At 48.1% G+C, this 19,620-nt stretch overlaps 1 protein-coding gene across 1 annotated transcript in view; it reads left to right on the forward strand.

Moving 5' to 3' along the window:
* The window catches only part of LOC144783820 (uncharacterized), a 144,032-nt gene that overhangs the window by 84,895 nt on the left and 39,517 nt on the right, over positions 1–19,620 (forward strand). Inside the window, exon 3 of the mRNA XM_078662566.1 lies at positions 2,957–3,060. Coding sequence (XP_078518692.1) covers positions 2,957–3,060 — 104 coding nt within the window. The remainder of the gene's footprint in view (positions 1–2,956; positions 3,061–19,620) is intronic.

A 19,620-nucleotide genomic window follows, 5' to 3' on the forward strand; every position in this document is an offset into this window, starting at 1 on the left:
CTTCTATTCTCCCTTTCCATTCTATTTGCCACCATCCCTTAAAGCTTTCTCCCCCTTTCATGTTTTCCTTTTCACAGTTCTCCTTTCTGGATTGGTCTATATATATGCTATCTAGAGCGAGGCTAGCTCTCATTCCACTGTGCCCTCCTTTTCTTTTTTTTAAAAAGAAATACAATATTTTCATTGCCATTTTATAAATAGTATAGCATTCCGCATATAGCATGCAAAAAAGTACTGCAAAGTCAGAGAATTACTGCATACAACAAATGGCAGCAACACATGACTACATTATAAACTCTCATCCCCATAACTCTTTATCCCACTATTTGGTGTTGCTCTACCATTTTATCTTATATCGGTATCTAAAGGAATAATGCAAAACTAAGTCCAACTAGCTCCAATCTTCCAATATCTTAAGTTTTTTTTAGGGCTGTCCCTGGAATTATACATTGCAACCTTCCAAGTCTCCAAATTAAGAGGGTGGGCACATTTCACCAGATCTTAGCAATGTCTCTTTTGGTGATAACCAGGCAAGCCCACTGAAGCTCCATTTTATATCTTATTGGAAGCTAAGTCTGATTGTATCTGCAAGAGGGCCATCTTCTGGTCCTCTTTCAGTTTCCATCCAAACATTGATGCACCCCTTTCCAAAAGGGTCTTATGTTTGAACATAGTCATGTAGTGAGGAGAAAATGTTCTATCTGATTTGCACATCTTAAGCCTTTTGGGCAAGTGCTCATGGCCAGAACACAACAGCCTCTGCTGGGTGAAGCATGTGCTGTGCATATAATTGAGCTGAATCTTTCTGAACTAAGACACAATTGTTCTTTTTCTTGGGACCATTTTAGCCCCCTGCTATTCTTCGTCTGCGGGTTTGCCTTCGTCTCTTTCTCATGTCTGCATGAGGTCGCCAAAAGTCCCTGGGATATGTGTCACTAATTTGTGGTAGAGTGAGGATATATTTTGCTTCACCCATGTCCCCATCTATAGTTTAACTTCTAATAGGCTACGGTCTGGTAGATCGGTCAGTTATGGGGAAGAATAGCATTGTTTTAATTAGAAATATCGGAAAAATTGGCTCTTATGCATTTCGTATTAATTTTTGATAGCTGTAAAGATGCAGAAGAAACACATCAATCACTTCCGTCATCTTGGATATCTCTGTTGTGTCCCAGACACATGATCCCTATAACGCACATGAACTAGAGCAACTTATTTTCCAAACATAAGTGTGTCCTTTTTGTCAACTTATTGCACCAACCTATTGTGCATAGAGTCTTGTGCTATAATGGTATTATCATGCATTTTCCTGTCAGAAGGCCTAGAGCACTCTACCAATGGTACAGTTGATGCAGGAAGGGTGTATAACCTCTAATACCGATTTTTTTTAATGTAACTGTGTAACTGTGTAGATAATTTAACTAATGGGCATTATGACATTGCTTGCTTGATTAGTGGTTGACTGCACTGATCTGGATTCTTTGTTCCTGGGTTGGCTAGTTTTGTTGGATTGTGGTCCTTCTCACCACTACATGACCTCATTCCTCGTGGCAATGGCTGCTGGTAACAAGAACATGCTGACTCCTTTTGCATTATTGTGAGAATCAGCAGTTAGTAATTGTATCCACCAACCCAGCTTCCAGCACCATGCCTACCTAGAACAGTGCTGGTAATGTGCCTCCTTGCAGTGTAGAACAGATGACCCTTCTGGGTGAGGTGATAGTGTAGTTGAACATGTTCGTGCTTCATCTGGCTCTAAAGGTACCCTCCATGTGGATTAAAATACTATCAGAATGCTTTGAGTATGATACTTTATTCTGCTTCTTTTAATTTGCATTAGGGATTTCAGGTATTACAGACCCAAAGAAGCCGAATTAAGTGTTGTGCTGATATGGCCCATTTGAAATGCCGACTAAGGTTATAGAAGGTTGAGTTGTTTAACCTACGTCGGATCCACTTATACATTTTGTGAATCTTCCCAGAGACTTCACAACATCATTTTAAGAGATTTTTTGCCACATAGACCTTAAATCTGAATTTTTATACTTCTCCCTAGTTACCCAATTCTGGTAATCTCTTCCACATATCCCTTGTGATTTTGAATCCTTTTCTGTTTGTTTGCCCTAATGACGTGATCTTTTTCAATTTATTAGAAAACCAATAAAAGGCATACTTTTTAGGTCTCGCACCTGCGATACAGGGCGAAAGCCCTGTCGCAGCGAGACCTATTGCTGTCGGCTCTGCTTACAAGGAGCCAAGAGGGAGACAAGAGATGGGCACGCGCAGCATGCCGGAATCTGATCAGGTCGCGCGCATGAACACGCGCTCCGATTCCGGCATGCTGTTCACAGTCAAGCTTACATACGCACACAAACGCGTGCGCACACACCCCCCCCCCCCCCCCCCACTCACCGGGCACACGCGGGGCTTCCCTCACTGGGGGGGGGGGGCGGGCACCGGCAATGTGCCCTGACGCCCCCCCTCACCGGGTCTGTCGGACTCCCCTCGTCCCGTCCCGCGGTAGTGGCGGCTGCACGAAATTCGTAGGCGGCTTGTTGACACTAGCAGTCTAATAAAATACATTCTTTTAATGGTGCTTGTTGATAGGAACATGATATAAATAATAGATACTTTCTGTTAAAAATACTCTGGGATCCATCATAGGGACAGGGTATTCAGTGTTTGACTTAAATGAAGATACCCATGATTGAGATCTAGGATTGGAAGTAACTTTCTCTTTTAGATTCTTCTGAATCTCTGACCTGCATATGCATAGGTACTTTTATACTTTTCTAAAAAAAGAATTCACTTTAACCACCTCACTAGATGTGTTTTGTCAGACACTCATCCATCTTATCCAAATAAAGTAATTTGCACTATGCTACCAAGGTTGATCAGATTTTCAATAGTCTGTACATTAAGCATTTATCTTTATTTTTGGGGTATTTATTTTCAGTGGCAGACCGAATTCTTAAACGGACCCACACACTGGAGTTGAATAGTCAGAGGTACCCCCTGGAATTGAGGAGAGATGTGGAAGCCACATGTAAGACACAAGAGGTGAGTTCCAACTTATTCACAGACGTAAGTTGTGGTATTGAACTGGAGGAATTTGCCACAATGTGTGGATTCATTTTTTTTTAAACTGTTTTTATTTATAAGAAAGTGCATTGGTTCAATTACAGTACAGACATGAAGACTCGTCCATTGCAGAAAACAATATTTTGGCATCAAATTAGTACATACAGTGTGCAAACGTTATCTCCGGGCCCTCGATTGTAACTATCACTCTCAATTGGATAAGTGTCCTTCCCAACATCTTAGAATGCTTATTGGGGTCTAGTCTTAATCCACATTTGTACCACCTATAGAGGGGGCGCATCATCTATCATGAGGCGGGCCATTAGTTCTTGTCTTTCACGCCTCATTTCCACTGTTGGGGATGCATACGACACCGGTATTTGTTCCACTTTCCCCATTTATGGTCTCATTGCCCTGTCCATGTCCTTCGCCCAGTCCGTAACCTTCTGGCTGAAGTCCCGCCCCCACTTCTGTGCAATATTACGCTTCGCAATCATCCAACCCATTGCGGCCCATGCCTGTTCCATTTGAGAAAGGTCAGTAGCTTCCCATATGTTGAGGAGATAAAGCTTGGGAGAGGGACTCAGAGGGTTATTACATGCCCTAGACATTTGACGTGTCACCCCATCCCAATAGTGTTGTATGCATGGACACTCCCATAATATGTGTATAAAAGTGCCAACTTGGTTGCACTTTCGAAGACAGAGCGGATCTGGCCGTCTCCTAAGTTGGAACAATAACTTAACGTCAAAATATGGTGGAGTATCTTGAGTTGTATAAGGCGGAGACGCATGGGGATTGCTACCTCTCTGGGAGAGGCGAGAGCGTCTCTCCAATCTTCCTCTTCAATAGCCCCCAGATCGGATTCCCAGTTAGTACGGAGCTTATGCATGGGGTCAGTTTGATTATTTACCAATTTTTTGTACGTTAGCGAGATAGCCTTGCGCTCCATTGGATCTAATATTAACCGATCTTCCAATGGGGAGGAATCAGGGAGAGGTGCCTCCCCCCCCCCCCCCCCCCCCCCACCGGCCAGGCCATGGAGATTTTGTGTCTGATTTGGAGATATCTAAACATCTCCAAGGGCTCTAGTTGGTATTTAGTCTGGAGGTCGGAGAATGTGGCCAGTTTACCCTTCACCCACATGTCCCCTACGGTGGAGATTTCGATCGTGTCCCACTTATCGAACCCAGGGCACTTGCTGAGTCGGCCCAGGATATCCGTTTCCACAAAGGCGTTGCTTTAGTTAGTCGATTATGCCACCCTAGTCTCCCCGTAATTCAGTGCCATATTGCAACCTTACGAGCAGTGGGACCAGTCAAGAGAAGTTTGCGGGGGTTGGTGTATAGCGCCCCGGTTATAGCCCCCACATCCCATGAGCCAATGGTCCGTGCGGAAGTTGGGATCGTCATGTGGGCCGAACACCCAGTTGTTAATAGCCGTCAATTGGGATGCCTGGTAGTACAGCCGAATATCAGGCAAACCTATCCCTCCGTCGTACCAACCCATGGTAAGTTTATTCATAGCAATTCTAGGCGGACGGCCCTCCTAAAGTAACCCACGCAAGACACTGTTGATTTGGGCAAAATAAGAGTTCGGGATTGGGTACAGAGCGTTCTGGAGTGCATAGAGAAAGCGAGGGAGCGCTAGCATCTTAAATAGGGCTGCACGTCCCAAAAGAGTGAGAGGAAGAGAACGCCAGTGTCGGGCATCTGACTTTAGACGTTGAAGGGGGCCGCTAGATTCCGCTCAAAAAAGACCTGGGCATCTGCGGTTACAAATACACCCAAGTATCGGAAGCCATGAGTGGCCACTGGTATCTCGTATCCCCTTGGGATGGGTGGGGGCTCACCCCACAATACATGCATCTGGGATTTGGACCAGTATTGCTTCCTCTTCTATGGTGCCAATTCTCCCAGAGCCCTGTGTACTCGCCGTAGGTTTCTGGCTGTATTGCTACCCGGCATAAAGCCGGATTGGTCTGGGTGAATTAACTTGGTGATGCAAGGGAGGAGTCGATTAGCCAGGAGCTTGGCGAGGATTTTAGCTTCTACTGTGAGTAGGGATTTTGGGCGGTACGATTTGCATTCTTCAGCTGGTTTGTTGGGCTTGTGAACCACTATTACAGCTGCAGTACGAATCTCTGCAGGAAGGAGCCCAGTCTGGTAGCATTCGTTATATATGCCCAAAAGATGTGGCGCTAATTTTGCAGACATGGGTTTGAAGAGTTCAATGGGAAGTCCATTAGGACCCATTGCTTTACCTGAACGCACCCCCACTATGGCCTTCCGAATCTCCGTAACGGTAATGTCTGCTTCCAAGGCTTCCCTATCCTGCGTGGTTAGGCACGCCATATTAATTGTGGCGAGTAGATCAGCCGACAGTGGGGCCTGGGAAGCATCAGGAACCCTATAAACATCTTCAAAATAAGAAGCAAACATATTTGCGATTTGTTGTGGATCAGTAATGAGCTCCCCGTCAGGGCCTGCTATTGCTTGTCGCTGCTCGCTACGCTCTAACCACGCCAGAAGCTTACCTGTACGCTCACCCTGTTCATAGATTAGATGCCTGGTAGACAAGGAGCGCATTGTGGCTTCCTCCAATAGGAGCTGTCTGTAGTCCTGTCGTTTGATTTTCATAGTGTGGTGTGTATCAGGATCAGGGGCATGTGAGAAGGTCGCCTCCAGGGCTAGTATCTCTGTTTCAATTTCGGTCACCCTACGGGAGCGCTCGGTTCGGTGTTCCACTGTTAAGGATAGCGCCCTACCTTTAATTACCGCTCCAAACGCTCCCCAGAGCGTCACTGCCGAGGTTACCGACCCCACATTCTCCTCAAAGTATTAGTCAGTGTCCTGGAGGAGGGTCTCCCTAATGTGAGGTATTTTGAGTGCCCATGGCTGTATCTTGATAGAGCCAGGTTGCCTGGAGTGAGACTGACCAAACGTCATCAAAAGGGGTGAGTGGTCAGAGATCCCTTGTGCCAAACAGCGGGCCTCATTGAAATTATGGATGTCTTGGGCGTGGTTGAACATATAGTCAATGCGGGATTGGCTTCCGGGGGCTCCCGCTTGAAAGGTGTAGTGGGTGTGCGTGGGGTTCAGCCATCTCCATACGTCCACCAAACCCAGGGCTTGGCAAATTCTTGAAGCTGCGAGCCTCGTACAGGGTCATCTCTGGGTGGGAGACGATCCCTGGTGCCGTCCATAGTTAAATTGAGATCTCCTCCCAGGATTAATGTCCCCGTGGGTAGTTCCATCAATAGCTTCCCTACGTCTAGTAGTGTCAATTGTTGTAGTCCTGGGGGGGGCATAGACAGCAACTATATTCAGGGTACGCCCTTCCCATGTGTCGAAGAAGGACCCCCACTCCCCTGGATCCCGATGAAAACCCCAAATGTTCCCCCATTATGTACCCTTTCCTGTTCAAGGCCATGCATGTATTCCCGACCAGATGGGTCTCTTGCAACATTACCAAATCAAGTTCTTGCCATATCGTAGAACAATTCCCCGTTTGATTTTGTCCCCAGTCCATTCGCATTCCAAGTGGCTACTCTAAGTCTCGTGTCAGGTGCCATCGTACTCTTGCGGTGAAAGAGTCATGTGATCAGAGGAACCCACTCAGAAAGGATCGCAGAGGGCCCCCCACCAGGCACGGCCCAGGGCAACAATGCGTACAGGGCAGCTTCCACAGAGCCCACCTATATTGCTAAAAGTACAGACTTGCATGATACCAATATGCCAGTAGATATAATAAACCAATGTGAAAAACAAAGGAACCATGAAAAACAAACCACCCTCCCTTCCCAACCTGGAACCCCCCCTCACCCTGCCTCCCTGCATAGCGAGCCTGAACCGCCCGCCTCCCCCCAACTTGCAGAGTGCCTGTCGCCCACCCTCATCAAACTCAGGAACGTGAGCAATCCCACTCCCACAATACCCTTCAACACAACACCCAAGATCCGCCCCTGCCTCCAGATCCTTTGGACATAGCATGCGATATATTGTTCTAGGGATACGAATCACATCATATAGGACTAAACATATAGAAACCATAGTATCGAAAACTCAAAGTTGCACGGCATTCAGGGGCTCCACATAGGCCCAAGTGATTAACTTGATACCATCGAAGCCACAACAGTGTTTATTTAGGTAGGGAGAACCAGTGGTCCATCAATCAATCTATCATCACAAACTGCATGCATTATCACCCCACGGGTCCTTGAGAGTCTGAATCCGAGTGCGGAGGGGAATGTCACTGTTGCTGCCAATCGCCCTGTCCGGTTGTCGCCGGTGGAGACTTAAGCTGTTTCTTGCCAACAGTCCGCCAGCCCTGGAGCCAGTCCCAGGCGTCCTCCGGCCTTGTAAATAACCACAGTTTACCCTCTGATTCCACCCGGAGTTTAGCTGGAAAGATATTTGATCCCTTGATCTCGAAGGGCTCGCTTCACCTCCAAGAAGTTACGCCTTTGCTTCTGGACCCTCAATGTGAAATCTGGAAAGAATGTGATCCGGCTGTTTTCGATTGTCAAAGGGGGGGTCGCCCGGGCGGTCTGGAGGATCACATCCCAGTCACGAAATTTAAATACTCGAGCCAATAGTGGTCGGGGGAGCCCCCGGCTTCGGCCTTCCCCCGGGCACCCGATGGGCCCGCTTAATGGAGAAGCAGTTGGATAGACCACGTGGCTGAAGTTGCTTCAAGATGAGTTCCTCCACGAAGAGGTCCGCTGTTTACCCCTCCGCCCGCTCAGGTACACCAAGAATTCGGACGTTATTAAGCCTCATCCTACCTTCATAAACGTCAAGTTGTAGGGCCATGGCGTCATGAGAGCTGCGCAATTCTGAAAACTGCTTTTTTAAGAGGGTGGTCTCAGTCCCCAGGTCTGCTGTAGTAGCTTCAACCTTGCTCACCCGCTCTCCCAGCTCTCCCATCCGTCTCAGGGCTTTCATTATCAGCGTCACCTCAGAGGCTACCGTGTCAGTCCGAGTTTCTAGGGAGGTGCACACTGCGGTAATTGCTGCAAGGAGGTCTTTGTTTGTGGGCTCGATCAAGTCATTGTGGGCCACAGCCGTACCGTGGTTTTCACTCTGTTGTTTTTGCCACGCTAACTTGTCTAGTTTGGACTGAGTCGCTGTTCGACTCCAGCGACCTGTTGCCATGTCGTCTCCCACAGAGGGCCCCAGGGGAGAGCCAGCCACACCCACTACTCACCGTCTGCTGCGGTGAAGTACTCCACCCGGCCTGTCGGGTTTGGCGGGTACAGCCCCAACCGGTGATTCAATTTCACTACCAACGCTGCCCAGAGGAGGTGCGATGAACGCAGAATAAGTGCCAGGTAGGCGCGGGTGGCTGCAGGTCCAAGTCGTATGTCCAGGATCGGATGCGGTCACCCCCCTAACAGAGGTGGCGACGACTTGTAGATAATGCGAATCCGGGACAGTTAAGAGCAGCTGCTTGTGCCATGGACTCGAGGCGCCACCCAGCCATGCCAGAGTTCTTAAGACCCACTTTGAGATCCGCCCCGCCTCATGGGACGTGTATGTCAGCCTGCTTGTTACCACTCATAGCTACACGGAGGGTCCAAATATTCTCTGGAACCCCCTACACAGGGGGGTTCCACCACAGTCTGGGCCCCCAATCAGGCCCCGTCGCTTCCTCTAGGCCTCCGCTCCCTTGTGGCAGGAATCTACTCCCCTGGCAGTTCGCTTGATCACGCAATCTGCCCCACAGGTTTTCTGTGATTATGCTGGTCTTCCGATCAATATATGGCCCTCAGCGGGTCCCCCAAGAACGGCCAGCCGCATCGAGGGAGAGCCCCGATGTCACCAGCGCCAATAACCCAGTCCCGGCTGATTAAAGGCTCGGAGCCGCATCGGCTCATGTTCGGGTCACGTTCACCCCTCGCTGCGCTCACCTCAGTCGGGAACGTGGAAGGCATCCGCAAGGCACACTGGAAGGCTCTGCAGCTTCCCCGTACTTTCTTGTAGAGCGGTCGTAATCCAGGCAGCAACCGTAGCCTCGTGTTCATACTCTGTGCCGGGCAGCTTCACTTTCCTGTGGCACGGCCACAGCACTGAGAGCCGGTACTGGGTGTCGTCACGATTGGCTCCCTCAGAAATCTCCCAAACTTCGTCCGCTGGTAGTCCACACCCTGGGGGTGTCTCCGTCCCCTCAGGAGCAAGTTTTGGCCAGGGTGGATAGTATTGAACGGATGTTTTCGGGAGTGGCACAGAGGAGCTCGGCTACCCTGCGGCCATTCCTGTCGGCAGTTGGCCACGCCCCCCTAATGTGTGGATTCTTCATGCAGGCTCAATAAAACAATATTTTTGCAGAGTAACTCTTTTTGAATCATATGCTCTGTATAATCCTGCCACCTAGATGTGTCTGGAATTAGTCAAGGGAATTATAAATAAATAAAAGCTTATTGGTCATCAATGCTGCATCTGTATTGAGACATTTTTTGATGTCACCTGAAAACCTACAGTGACACAGCACAGAGTGTCTTTTCACAGACCATGCCAATAAATCCATTATACTGATCACAATACAGTACCAGTATTACCAAGCCCCTCTAAGACTGCCATCACCAAAATTCTCTTGCACCTTTTTTACTCCCTTTTTATCTCTCACCTTCAAGGTGGCCTATTATTTGTGGTGTCTATTAGCCTAGTCAGCATTTCTACCCCCTGTGCAAGGTCCTCCATCACGTTATCATCCCTTTGTGCGGCTTCCATATGCTGCCTGCCACTGTCCATTCCATCGGGTCCCTTTTCCATGGGGATATACTAATGGCTGTGGAGGGCGCCCACTGTGTCACAGTTTGTGTCTTCGCCAGGATTGTTTCCAATGACAACATACATGTTTTCATTTTATAGTCCCTCTTAACAGGAAATGTCCCTAGTATGTATTGCTTTGTGGCCTTCTTGATCATTGAACCAGTGGCACTTCTCAAACAACATATCGCCAGCAAATAGAGCTTTCATTAATACAGTGCTCTCCCCTCTGTGCCAACCCACCCCCATCTGTAGTATTAGGTAGGGAGGCCTGTGTCGGGCCCCCGACCAAAGCGCGGAGCGGCCGGGTGTGGGCTCCCCGCGTCGCATACCCTTACCCGGGGGTACGGGTGAGACCGGGACCCCCATCGAGGCCCTAGAAAGCGGCAGGAGCTTGAAGTGCCCCATAATGCCTTGCAAGGTATAAGGAATGGATTGTTTTTGGCGTTTTGGTGGCCCCCAGAGGAGAGGGGTCACCCTTGAGTGTGAAAAGGTGCTGGGGGGAGCTACTGGAGCAGCGCAGTCTCGCCCCCAGCACAAAGCTAAGTCCCACCCTAAGTTTCTGGAGGATTTAAAAAGAATAACCCCTCAACTCTCAGCGAAGATTGCATCACTGAACTATTTTGTCTGATGCCCGATGAAGCTACTTGGTTTAGCTATAGGGGAGATGGGCCTTGGATTCCCTCCTTGGTCGTCACCTACCCAGTCGGTCTTTAGGCAGACTTCTTTTCGTCTCTCCTTATTTGTCTCTTCCCTAGCCCCTATCCTCTCTCCCCTGAATCTCTCCCCTTGCCTGCTACTCTGCCTAACCCCTGTCCGTTGTGCCCTTTGACTAAGCACTCCTTCTCCCCTTGTTGGGGAAAGATCCAATATTTATACTCTGGAGTCTCAGCGAACCCGCTGAGTGAGTCCACTGTGCAAAGGGAGCCACTCACACTTGAGGTATAGTATGGCACCCCTTGCCAAAGCACTCCCTCTCCCCTTGTTGGGGAAGGATCCAGTTTGTAGGCCTTGGAGTCTGAGACCTCTCAGAGAGTCCACTGCGTAAAGGGAGCCTCTCGCAATAGAGATAGGGAAGGGATACCACTTCCCTTGGGATCACAGCTTACTGGACTTTGGACGTTGCCTTGACTCGTCTACCGGTTTGTGTCCCCGTCACCCTTCCCCTCTTCTCCCCAGGCTATGTCTCTCACCCTCCCCTCCCCTCCTCTTTCCCACCTTCTTTATCTGTCTACTTACCCTACTCCAACCCCCCCCTGAATCTCTCACCTTGCCTTCTTTTCCCCTTACGTATTTCGTGCTTATTGTTTTTCTCGACCTTACAAGTAACTATGTTGCCATGCTTTTAGAACTGTGTAACCTTTGTAACGATGTAACCTGTAACAATGATCTGATGCTCATGTAAAGCGCTCTGATACCTCCGGGTCTAGCCAGCGCTATATAAAACTTTTAAATAAATAAATGTGTGGTGTACCATCATGAATGCTTCGGCAACGTGTAGCATTCATACATGTCTGCAAGGAGAATATTCTCCCAGTGCTTGCTGTCCTCAAATTATAGTACTGTGTGCTGTAATTGCGTTGCTATGTAATATAAACTCTGTTCTGTAATACATACAAACAGCGCAGCAAAAACACAATTTTCATCAGGGAAATGTGACCAAGGATAGGGGTAACGTTTTCCAGAACTCCACTGAACATTTTAGACTCTCTTGCACCCTTCACATAATAAGAGTGTAGTGGGCCGTAGGAACATGAGTGATCCAGATCTCCAGGAACCTGAAGCTGTTTGTTTCCCACTCTAGCCTTAAACTCTGCAGGGGGTTACTCACATTGCTTCTGATCCCTCCCAGTTTGCAGGGGATTCTGGGTAGGAAAATGTTGGGAGATCCACGCATGCTACACCTCCCTGGACTCCCCTCGGTGTCTAGTTTTTAGAAATGTCTGGGTTTAGTAGGTTTCCCTAGATGGCTGCTAAGCCCGGGCCTAAAAACACAGGCGACTCCCTCGCAAAACCAGGTATTTTTGCAACCAATACATTTGAAGTCTCCACAGTATATTTTGGGTCATTTCCTGTTGCGGGCACTAGACCTACCCACACAATAAAGGTACCATTTTTATTGTGAGACTTGAAGAAACGCTGTGGTGGCCCGATAATCACACAACTTTCCACCACAGAAAAACCGATCGTTTTGTGATAAATAGGTGGGCCCTTGTGTTTTTGGTCCTAGGCTTGCAGACATCGAGTGGAACCTAAAAAACCCAGACAATTCTGAAAACTGGACACCCGTGGGAGTCCACACAGATCTAGCTTACGTTGATTCCCCCAACATTTTCCTTCCCATAATCCACTGCAAATCTCAAATTTAGCTAAACCGGCACATTTCCCTCTAATATATGTGTGGGAAAGTTGTGGGACCACCACACGGCACAAATTTCCTACCACTCAGCTTTCCGCTCAGTCTCCAGATAAAAATGATACCTTACTTGTGTGGATGGGCCAAGTGCCTGTGACATCAAAGGGACAAACATGTCTATAGATTGAGAGGGGCCCAAAGCAGGTCCAAAAGGGCAATTTGTTTATACTTTTTTAGGCTGACGCTACTTTGGCACCCACACAAGTGAGAGATAAGGGACCAAGGGGAATGCTGAGTGGTAGGAAATGTGTGCCTGCGCGGTGAACCTACAACTTTCCCACACTGAAATGTGAGGAAAATATAACTTTTAAAGTAAATTTGATGTTTGCAGGGGATTCTGAGTAAGAAAACACTGGGGGAGGGGGGGGGTCGATGCAAGCTACACTGCCAGCCAAGAGACAGTCCCCGCGCACCACCATCCACGCACTCCACCAGCCAAGTGCCATCCATGCACACCGCCAGCCAAGCGCCATCAGCGCTGACTTCCAGACAAGCGCTATCCATGCACATCGCCAGCCAAGCACCACTCATGCACTCTACCAGTCAAGCGCCATCCGTGCACACCGCCAGCCAAGCACCATCCATGCACACAGTCAGCCAAGTGCCAGTGCACGTACACCACTAGCTCAGCGCCACACCACGCACACCATCAGGCTAGCGCCAGTCTACACACACCGTCATCAAGTACAAGTCCACACTGACCGCCAGCAAAATGCCAGCCTAAGGTCAGTACACGCAAACCGTCCGCCAAACTCCAAGTCTCACACACACAAACTTTTGCTGGTTTCTAGTAGATTTTTGCCTTCGTTTGGGGGCAGATGAGATAAAAAATATCACTGAAACAGCCAAAATGTGTGCCTAAAAAAAGGGGGGAGTGACCCTTTCCTATGGGGCTTCTCCCTGACATGCCCATAGACATATCCCTGGTGCCTAGTGGGGTTTCTGCCCCAACCTCCGCCCCTGGGGGTAGATAAGGGGCCACTGCCCTGATCTGCCTCCCAAGGAGGGGTCCATAAATACTTTTTAGGAGTGGGAACATTATCATGACCATTCTGGGCAGCCACCACCCCAACGTATGAAAACAAACAAAATAATCCCTGGTGCCTAGTGGGCTTTCTGTCCGCCCCAAGAGGGCAGCTGAGGGGCTATTTCCCCCATCTGCCTCCCGGAGGAGGCAAAAAGACTGTGGCAATTTGTTTTGGGGTGGGGACATTGGCATGCCCATTCTTGGCAGCCCCCACCGCTATGTATAAAAAAACAACACAATCCCTGATGCCTAGTGGTCCTTTGCCTCCCTCCCTGGGGAAGGGGGGCAGATCAGAGGCTATTGCCCCCATTTGCCTCCTGGGGAGACAGAAAGACTGTGGCAATGAGTGTTGAGGGTGGGGGCATTGGCATGCCCAATTAGGGCAGCTCCCACCCTTACGTATAAAAAAAACTCATAATCCCTGATGCCTAGTGAGTTTTCTTCCCCCGAGGGTTAGATCTGGGACTATTGCCCCCATCTGCCTATTTTGGGCAGCCCCTCCTCTACATACATAAAATAAATAAATTCCTGGTGGCTAGTGTGCTTTCTGCCCGCCCTGGGCCAGATTTGTGGCTATTACTCCCATCTGCCTCCTGGTGGACAGAAAGACTGTGGAATTTAGGCGGGATGAGTGCATGAGCATGCCCATTTTGGGCAGCCCCCACCCCTATATACATAAAAGAAATAAAACCCTGGTGCCTAGTGTGCTTTTGGCCCCCAGGGGACAGATCAGAGTCTATTGCCCCCATCTGCCTCCCGGGGGGGGGGGTGGGTAGAAAAACTGTTTGGAATTAGATTTGGGTGAGGGCAGCCCCCACTCCTCTTTTGTATAAAGGAAAAATAAATCTCTAGCGTCTAATGGGCTTTCTGCCCTCCCTTGGGAGGAAGATCGGGGTGAAATCCCCCATCTGCCTCCCATGTTGGGCAAAAAGACCGTCCACTTTCTATGGAGATGATGGGGGCATAGGCATCCACTACATTTACATATAAAACACATTCCTGGTGTCTTAGGGCACAAAAAATGGGGGCGGGGAGCAAGGACCCTTGCCCAAGTGGCTGCTCCCCCCCTCCCTGGTACCTAGTGGGTGGATCCATGCTTGGGGATCGCCCTCCTGCGGCAATCTCTAAGCCGGGATCCACTAGGGACAGGTACCATTAGATATGGTAGATTCTCCTGTTTCCAATGATACCTCCCCCGTCTTCCTCCCTCCGTGCTCAGGGGGCTGAGATAGCCCCCTGAGCACCTAGGCAGTAATACTGAAATTAGCTAATTGGCTCATTTCAGTTTCTGTTTCACGAAATGACGTCAGCATGACTTATGCGCTGATAGACATTTCATTGAAAGAAACTGAACAGCCTCAGGAGCAGTGGAAGCTCCCAAGGCTGTTTAGGGAGAAAGGAAATCCCTCTGGTGCCTGCACCAGAGGGATTTCAAGTGCCTTGAGTGTGGACGGCTGGGAGCTGTCTGACGCACACGAGCACTGTGGCATCGGACCACTCCCGGCCGTCTGACGCAAGGAAGGGGTTAATTTAACCAGCCAAAGGCTTTCACTTTAATAGGCCAGGCTGCACAGAGGAGAGCTACTTGTAAGTCGCTGGAGAGCTACCAGACTGATCCAGTAGCTCACAAGCTACTCATTGAAGAAGGCTGATATAAGCACTCTATTGAGTAAGGGGTCATAGTATGTTAGTATGTCACTAAAAAGTAGCATTTTTGTGAAATAAGTGCTTTTTTCACTTCCCCTCTCAACAGGTTGTTCAAATAAATTGATGTACTTTATTATTTATGTATTCTAATATTGAGGAGTGCACATTGTCTTGAAGTAGAACTGAATGTTATCTAGTGGCTGCACTAGCACTTTGAGCGTTTTTTTTTTACGGGGCGGAGGGTATATATATATGTATGTACTCTAGTTATGTGCACTTTATATACCTTGCATAACCAAGTACTGTATATTCGTAGGCAATGTGGCTGTAGATACACTTGCTCTGCATACTCCTGCCATCTAGTGTTGGGTTTCGAATTGTTGTGCAAGTTGTTTTTTAGGTCTCGTGACCTACAATGCGCGCAAGCGCATTGAGGGAGCGAGAATTCAAGTGCTAGAAATTCTCGTGAAACCACTGTTTTTTTGCTTCGGTTTTCATTAAATTCACGTGGCCACATGCACGCGCTTTTGGGCCATAAACTTGCATAGCCAGCTTCCCCCAGGCCGTAGCAGCACTCCTCCCACACCAGCACCTCCCCTCGCAAACACAGCCTTTACTTCTCCTCCCCTAACTTTGCCGTCAGAACTCTGCTCTCCCCTCAGGCGCCGTGACATACTTCAAAGGCTTATCACTTCACACGGCCGCAGGCCGTGCAACCAGAGCACTTCAGTTGGTGCGCAGCCCCCCTCCCAGCACTGCCTTGTTTTCCCTTTCTTTTCTTTTTCTTTACATTTCCTTTTAACCGTTTTACTTGGTCGTTAGTCGTTTATTAGACGATTCTTAAACTATCAACAACAATTAAAATACAGCAGCTGAAACAACAGCACTTTGAAATCGAGCGTTTTGTGTTTTTACAATATATTTAGTATTGTTAAGTTGTACTGTTTTGTGTGTGATGTATCTCAACCCACTTTATGGCACGCTCTTTTAGTGTTCGGAAGTTCGGTTATGTCGTAGGTATGACTGTGTACCATCAAGATGGGTAAACTTTTGGGACATAAACTTGCATAGCCAGCTTCCCCCAGGCCGTAGCAGCACTCCTCCCACACCAGCACCTCCCCTCGCAAACACAGCCTTTACTTCTCCTCCCCTAACTTTGCCGTCAGAACTCTGCTCTCCCCTCAGGCGCCGTGACATACTTCAAAGGCTTATCACTTCACACGGCCGCAGGCCGTGCAACCAGAGCACTTCAGTTGGTGCGCAGCCCCCCTCCCAGCACTGCCTTGTTTTCCCTTTCTTTTCTTTTTCTTTACATTTCCTTTTAACCGTTTTACTTGGTCGTTAGTCGTTTATTAGACGATTCTTAAACTATCAACAACAATTACAATACAGCAGCTGAAACAACAGCACTTTGAAATCGAGCGTTTTGTGTTTTTTTACAATATATTTAGTATTGTTAAGTTGTACTGTTTTGTGTGTGATGTATCTCAACCCACTTTATGGCACGCTCTTTTAGTGTTCGGAAGTTCGGTTATGTCGTAGGTACGACTGTGTACCATCAAGATGGGTAAACGCAGCACCTGGTCTTAGCAAGAAGATGGCTTTGTAAAAAGATATGATCTGATGCGTCTGGAACATGCGTTACGTTAGATAACATACTCTATGTTACGTTTTGATACACTATTATGTTTTGTTTGTTTGCTAATGTTGTCCATGGTTTACAAAACAACATTACGACTACAATGCAAGTTGATATACGTGAGCATCATGGAACCTATAATAAGACCTACCATTTTTATTTATTTTGCTAACCATCATAATATTTATCATATAAATTTACACATTTAAATACCCGGCTTCAGCGGGAATGCCCTTCCCTTCCGTAAGTAGCGGCCCCTTTCAGGTGCGCGTCCCAAACGCTCCGACTAGAGCCGCTTGGCGCTAACAGCGGTCCTTCATATCATCTGCTTTTAAGTATTAACCTGCCTCGGCGATCTTGTTTCTGAGAGGGTGGTCTGGAGTCTAGGCTAGTGTGGACCATTACAAAGGTTGCATGCCCAATTCGGAGGTCTAGGTCTTCGTTCGGTGGGCAGTGGGGGCTGATCCCCAGACAGAGCACCGGGAAGACCTGATGAAACCCGGCTTGATTTATAATCAAATACTTCATTTTCTTAAGATATTCGCCTGCTCTTCTTTTTAAAGGAAAGTACAGTTTGCAGTTGCACAGAAAAGGGAAAACAGAACCTAGATCAGAATAAAATATATATAGGCACACTCTACCTTCCCTTACCCCACATGTGTGTGCGTGTGAGGAAAACGTGTACGCATTGATATAGTTTGCGTGTGTGCCTACATCTTTTGCCGTTAGCGGACTAAAAAGACAAATTAAGCGCTGCCTAGATTCATATTTAATGACTGGTTCTCAAGACAAGTCCAGATGGACATTTTGTCTGTTATAACAATGAAACATTTATAGTGCAGAGGCACTTATGTACTTTGTATATATTTATGAAATATATCGCACTGATACTGTCGCTACAAGCCCCTGTGCGCGTGTGTAGTAAAACGAATGTCTGTGTAGACGTAAACGCTCATTATTCGTTTAGCACACTTTCATACATGTATGTATACGTACTTATCCAGCACCACCACTGCATCCACCACCACCACCGCATCCACCACCACCACCGCATCCACCACCACCACCGCATCCACCACCACATCCACCATCACCACCACATCCACCACCACATCCACCATCACCTCCACATCCACCATGACATCCACCGCCACATCCACCGCCACATCCACCACCACATCCACCACATCCACATCCACCGCATCCACCACCACCACATCCACCGCATCCACCACCACCACATCCACCGCATCCACCACCACCACATCCACCACCACATCCACCACCACACCCACCACCACCACACCCACCACCACCACATCCACCACATCCACCACCACTTCCACCACCACCACTTCCACCACCACCGCATCCACCACCACCACATCCACCACCACCACATCCACCACCACCACCGCATCCACCACCACCACATCCACCACATCCACCACCTCCACCGCATCCACCACCACCACACTCACCACCTCCACAACCACCACATCCACCACCACCACCACATCCACCCCCCACATCCACCACCACATCCACCATCACCACCACCACCACATCCACCACCACATCCACCACCACCATATCCCCCAGATCCACCACCACCACATCTATATGTGTGTGTGTGTGTGTGTGTGTGTGTGTGTGTGTGTGTGTGTGTGTGTGTGTGGCTCTGTGTGTGTGGCTCTGTGTGTGTGTAGGTGCAAATGCAATGTTCTTGGATTTTCGTCGCAATAAAATACACTGAACATAATCTTCACAAAAGTTATTTACAAACGTTTAAGCTATTGCCATTATAAATTACAATAACTTTTATTTAAGTATTAATTATTTACAAAATTAAAAGCCATTGTTATTTGTAATATCAATACATCTAAGTCACGTAAATACAACACACATTGCATTACAAATGCTATAGGTGTCACATTTGCGAAAGTTAATACTATTGACATTGTAACTGACAAAGCTATTAATTTTGCTATTTTCAAAACCAACACATAAATAAAACAAGCACTGGCGTTGCCAATAGGTCTCGCAGTAGGGAAGTTGGAGCTATTGGTTTTGTAAATGACAAAGCCCTTTATGTTTTTAAAATGAAAACAAAAATAAAAGGCATTGTTATTTGCAATTGTAATAGCTCCAACTTTCCTACTGCGAGACCTATTGGCAACGCCAGTGCTTGTCTTTTAAGAAGTTTTTCAAGTCACGAGGTCGAGTGAGTCCTCCATTTGCTGATATTGCGTTTGGGCATTTACTCCATTGTTATTGTTTTCTCTCCGCCATCTGATTCGGACGTGTGAACCTTCACTCTGTGTTTCCACAGCATTTGGTATGCTTCTTTGGTTCTTTAAGGCCCCCAGCGGTATTGGTTTTGATAGTGCTTTTCCACTTCTGTGCTTTTCAGAAAACTTGTCGGTTCAGGCTCCTTCCACCGATTGACCTCCCTGACACCACCCTTTCGGGCCTACCTCTCTGCACATCAGCAGCTTTATTAAAAATGCATTTCCGGTGATAGAATGCGCACCTTTTAGATTTTGCCTGCGTTGTCACATGAAATATCTACAAACTGACTTGCATCTTGTGTGCAATCTGTGCATTTCACCTGATCACAACGAGGTCGATTGCGACACCTGTATATGGTTTAGTTTAAAGAAGACCCTTGGGGACCGCAGGGCTCATTGGTTCGAAATGTTGTAGAAAGCCTTTTCAGTGATGAACATGCCCAAGAAGAGCTACCACCGAGGAAGGGGAGGCCTTCTCAATCCAGGATAGCTTTGGCTGTGACGTATAGGTGGACATTCAAATTCAGGAGATACCAGTTGCCCAGCACGTAAGTGCTGTGGACCCAGCTTCACCACTTAAGCCCACCAAGAAATCAGTGGCTTCTCCAGTCCTTCTATCAAAGGTCGTCGGACCACCACTGCCTTCTGGCCATGGTTAGAGGCGAAAACCTGTTTGACCGCCTGTTCTCGGGGCTGGCGCCAAATATTGCTATCAAGGCCAACCCTTCGACATTGAGCACAACCTACTC

The sequence above is a fragment of the Lissotriton helveticus genome, chromosome 10, assembly GCF_964261635.1.
Source record: "Lissotriton helveticus chromosome 10, aLisHel1.1, whole genome shotgun sequence".
In the NCBI taxonomy this organism is placed as follows: Eukaryota; Metazoa; Chordata; class Amphibia; order Caudata; family Salamandridae; genus Lissotriton; species Lissotriton helveticus.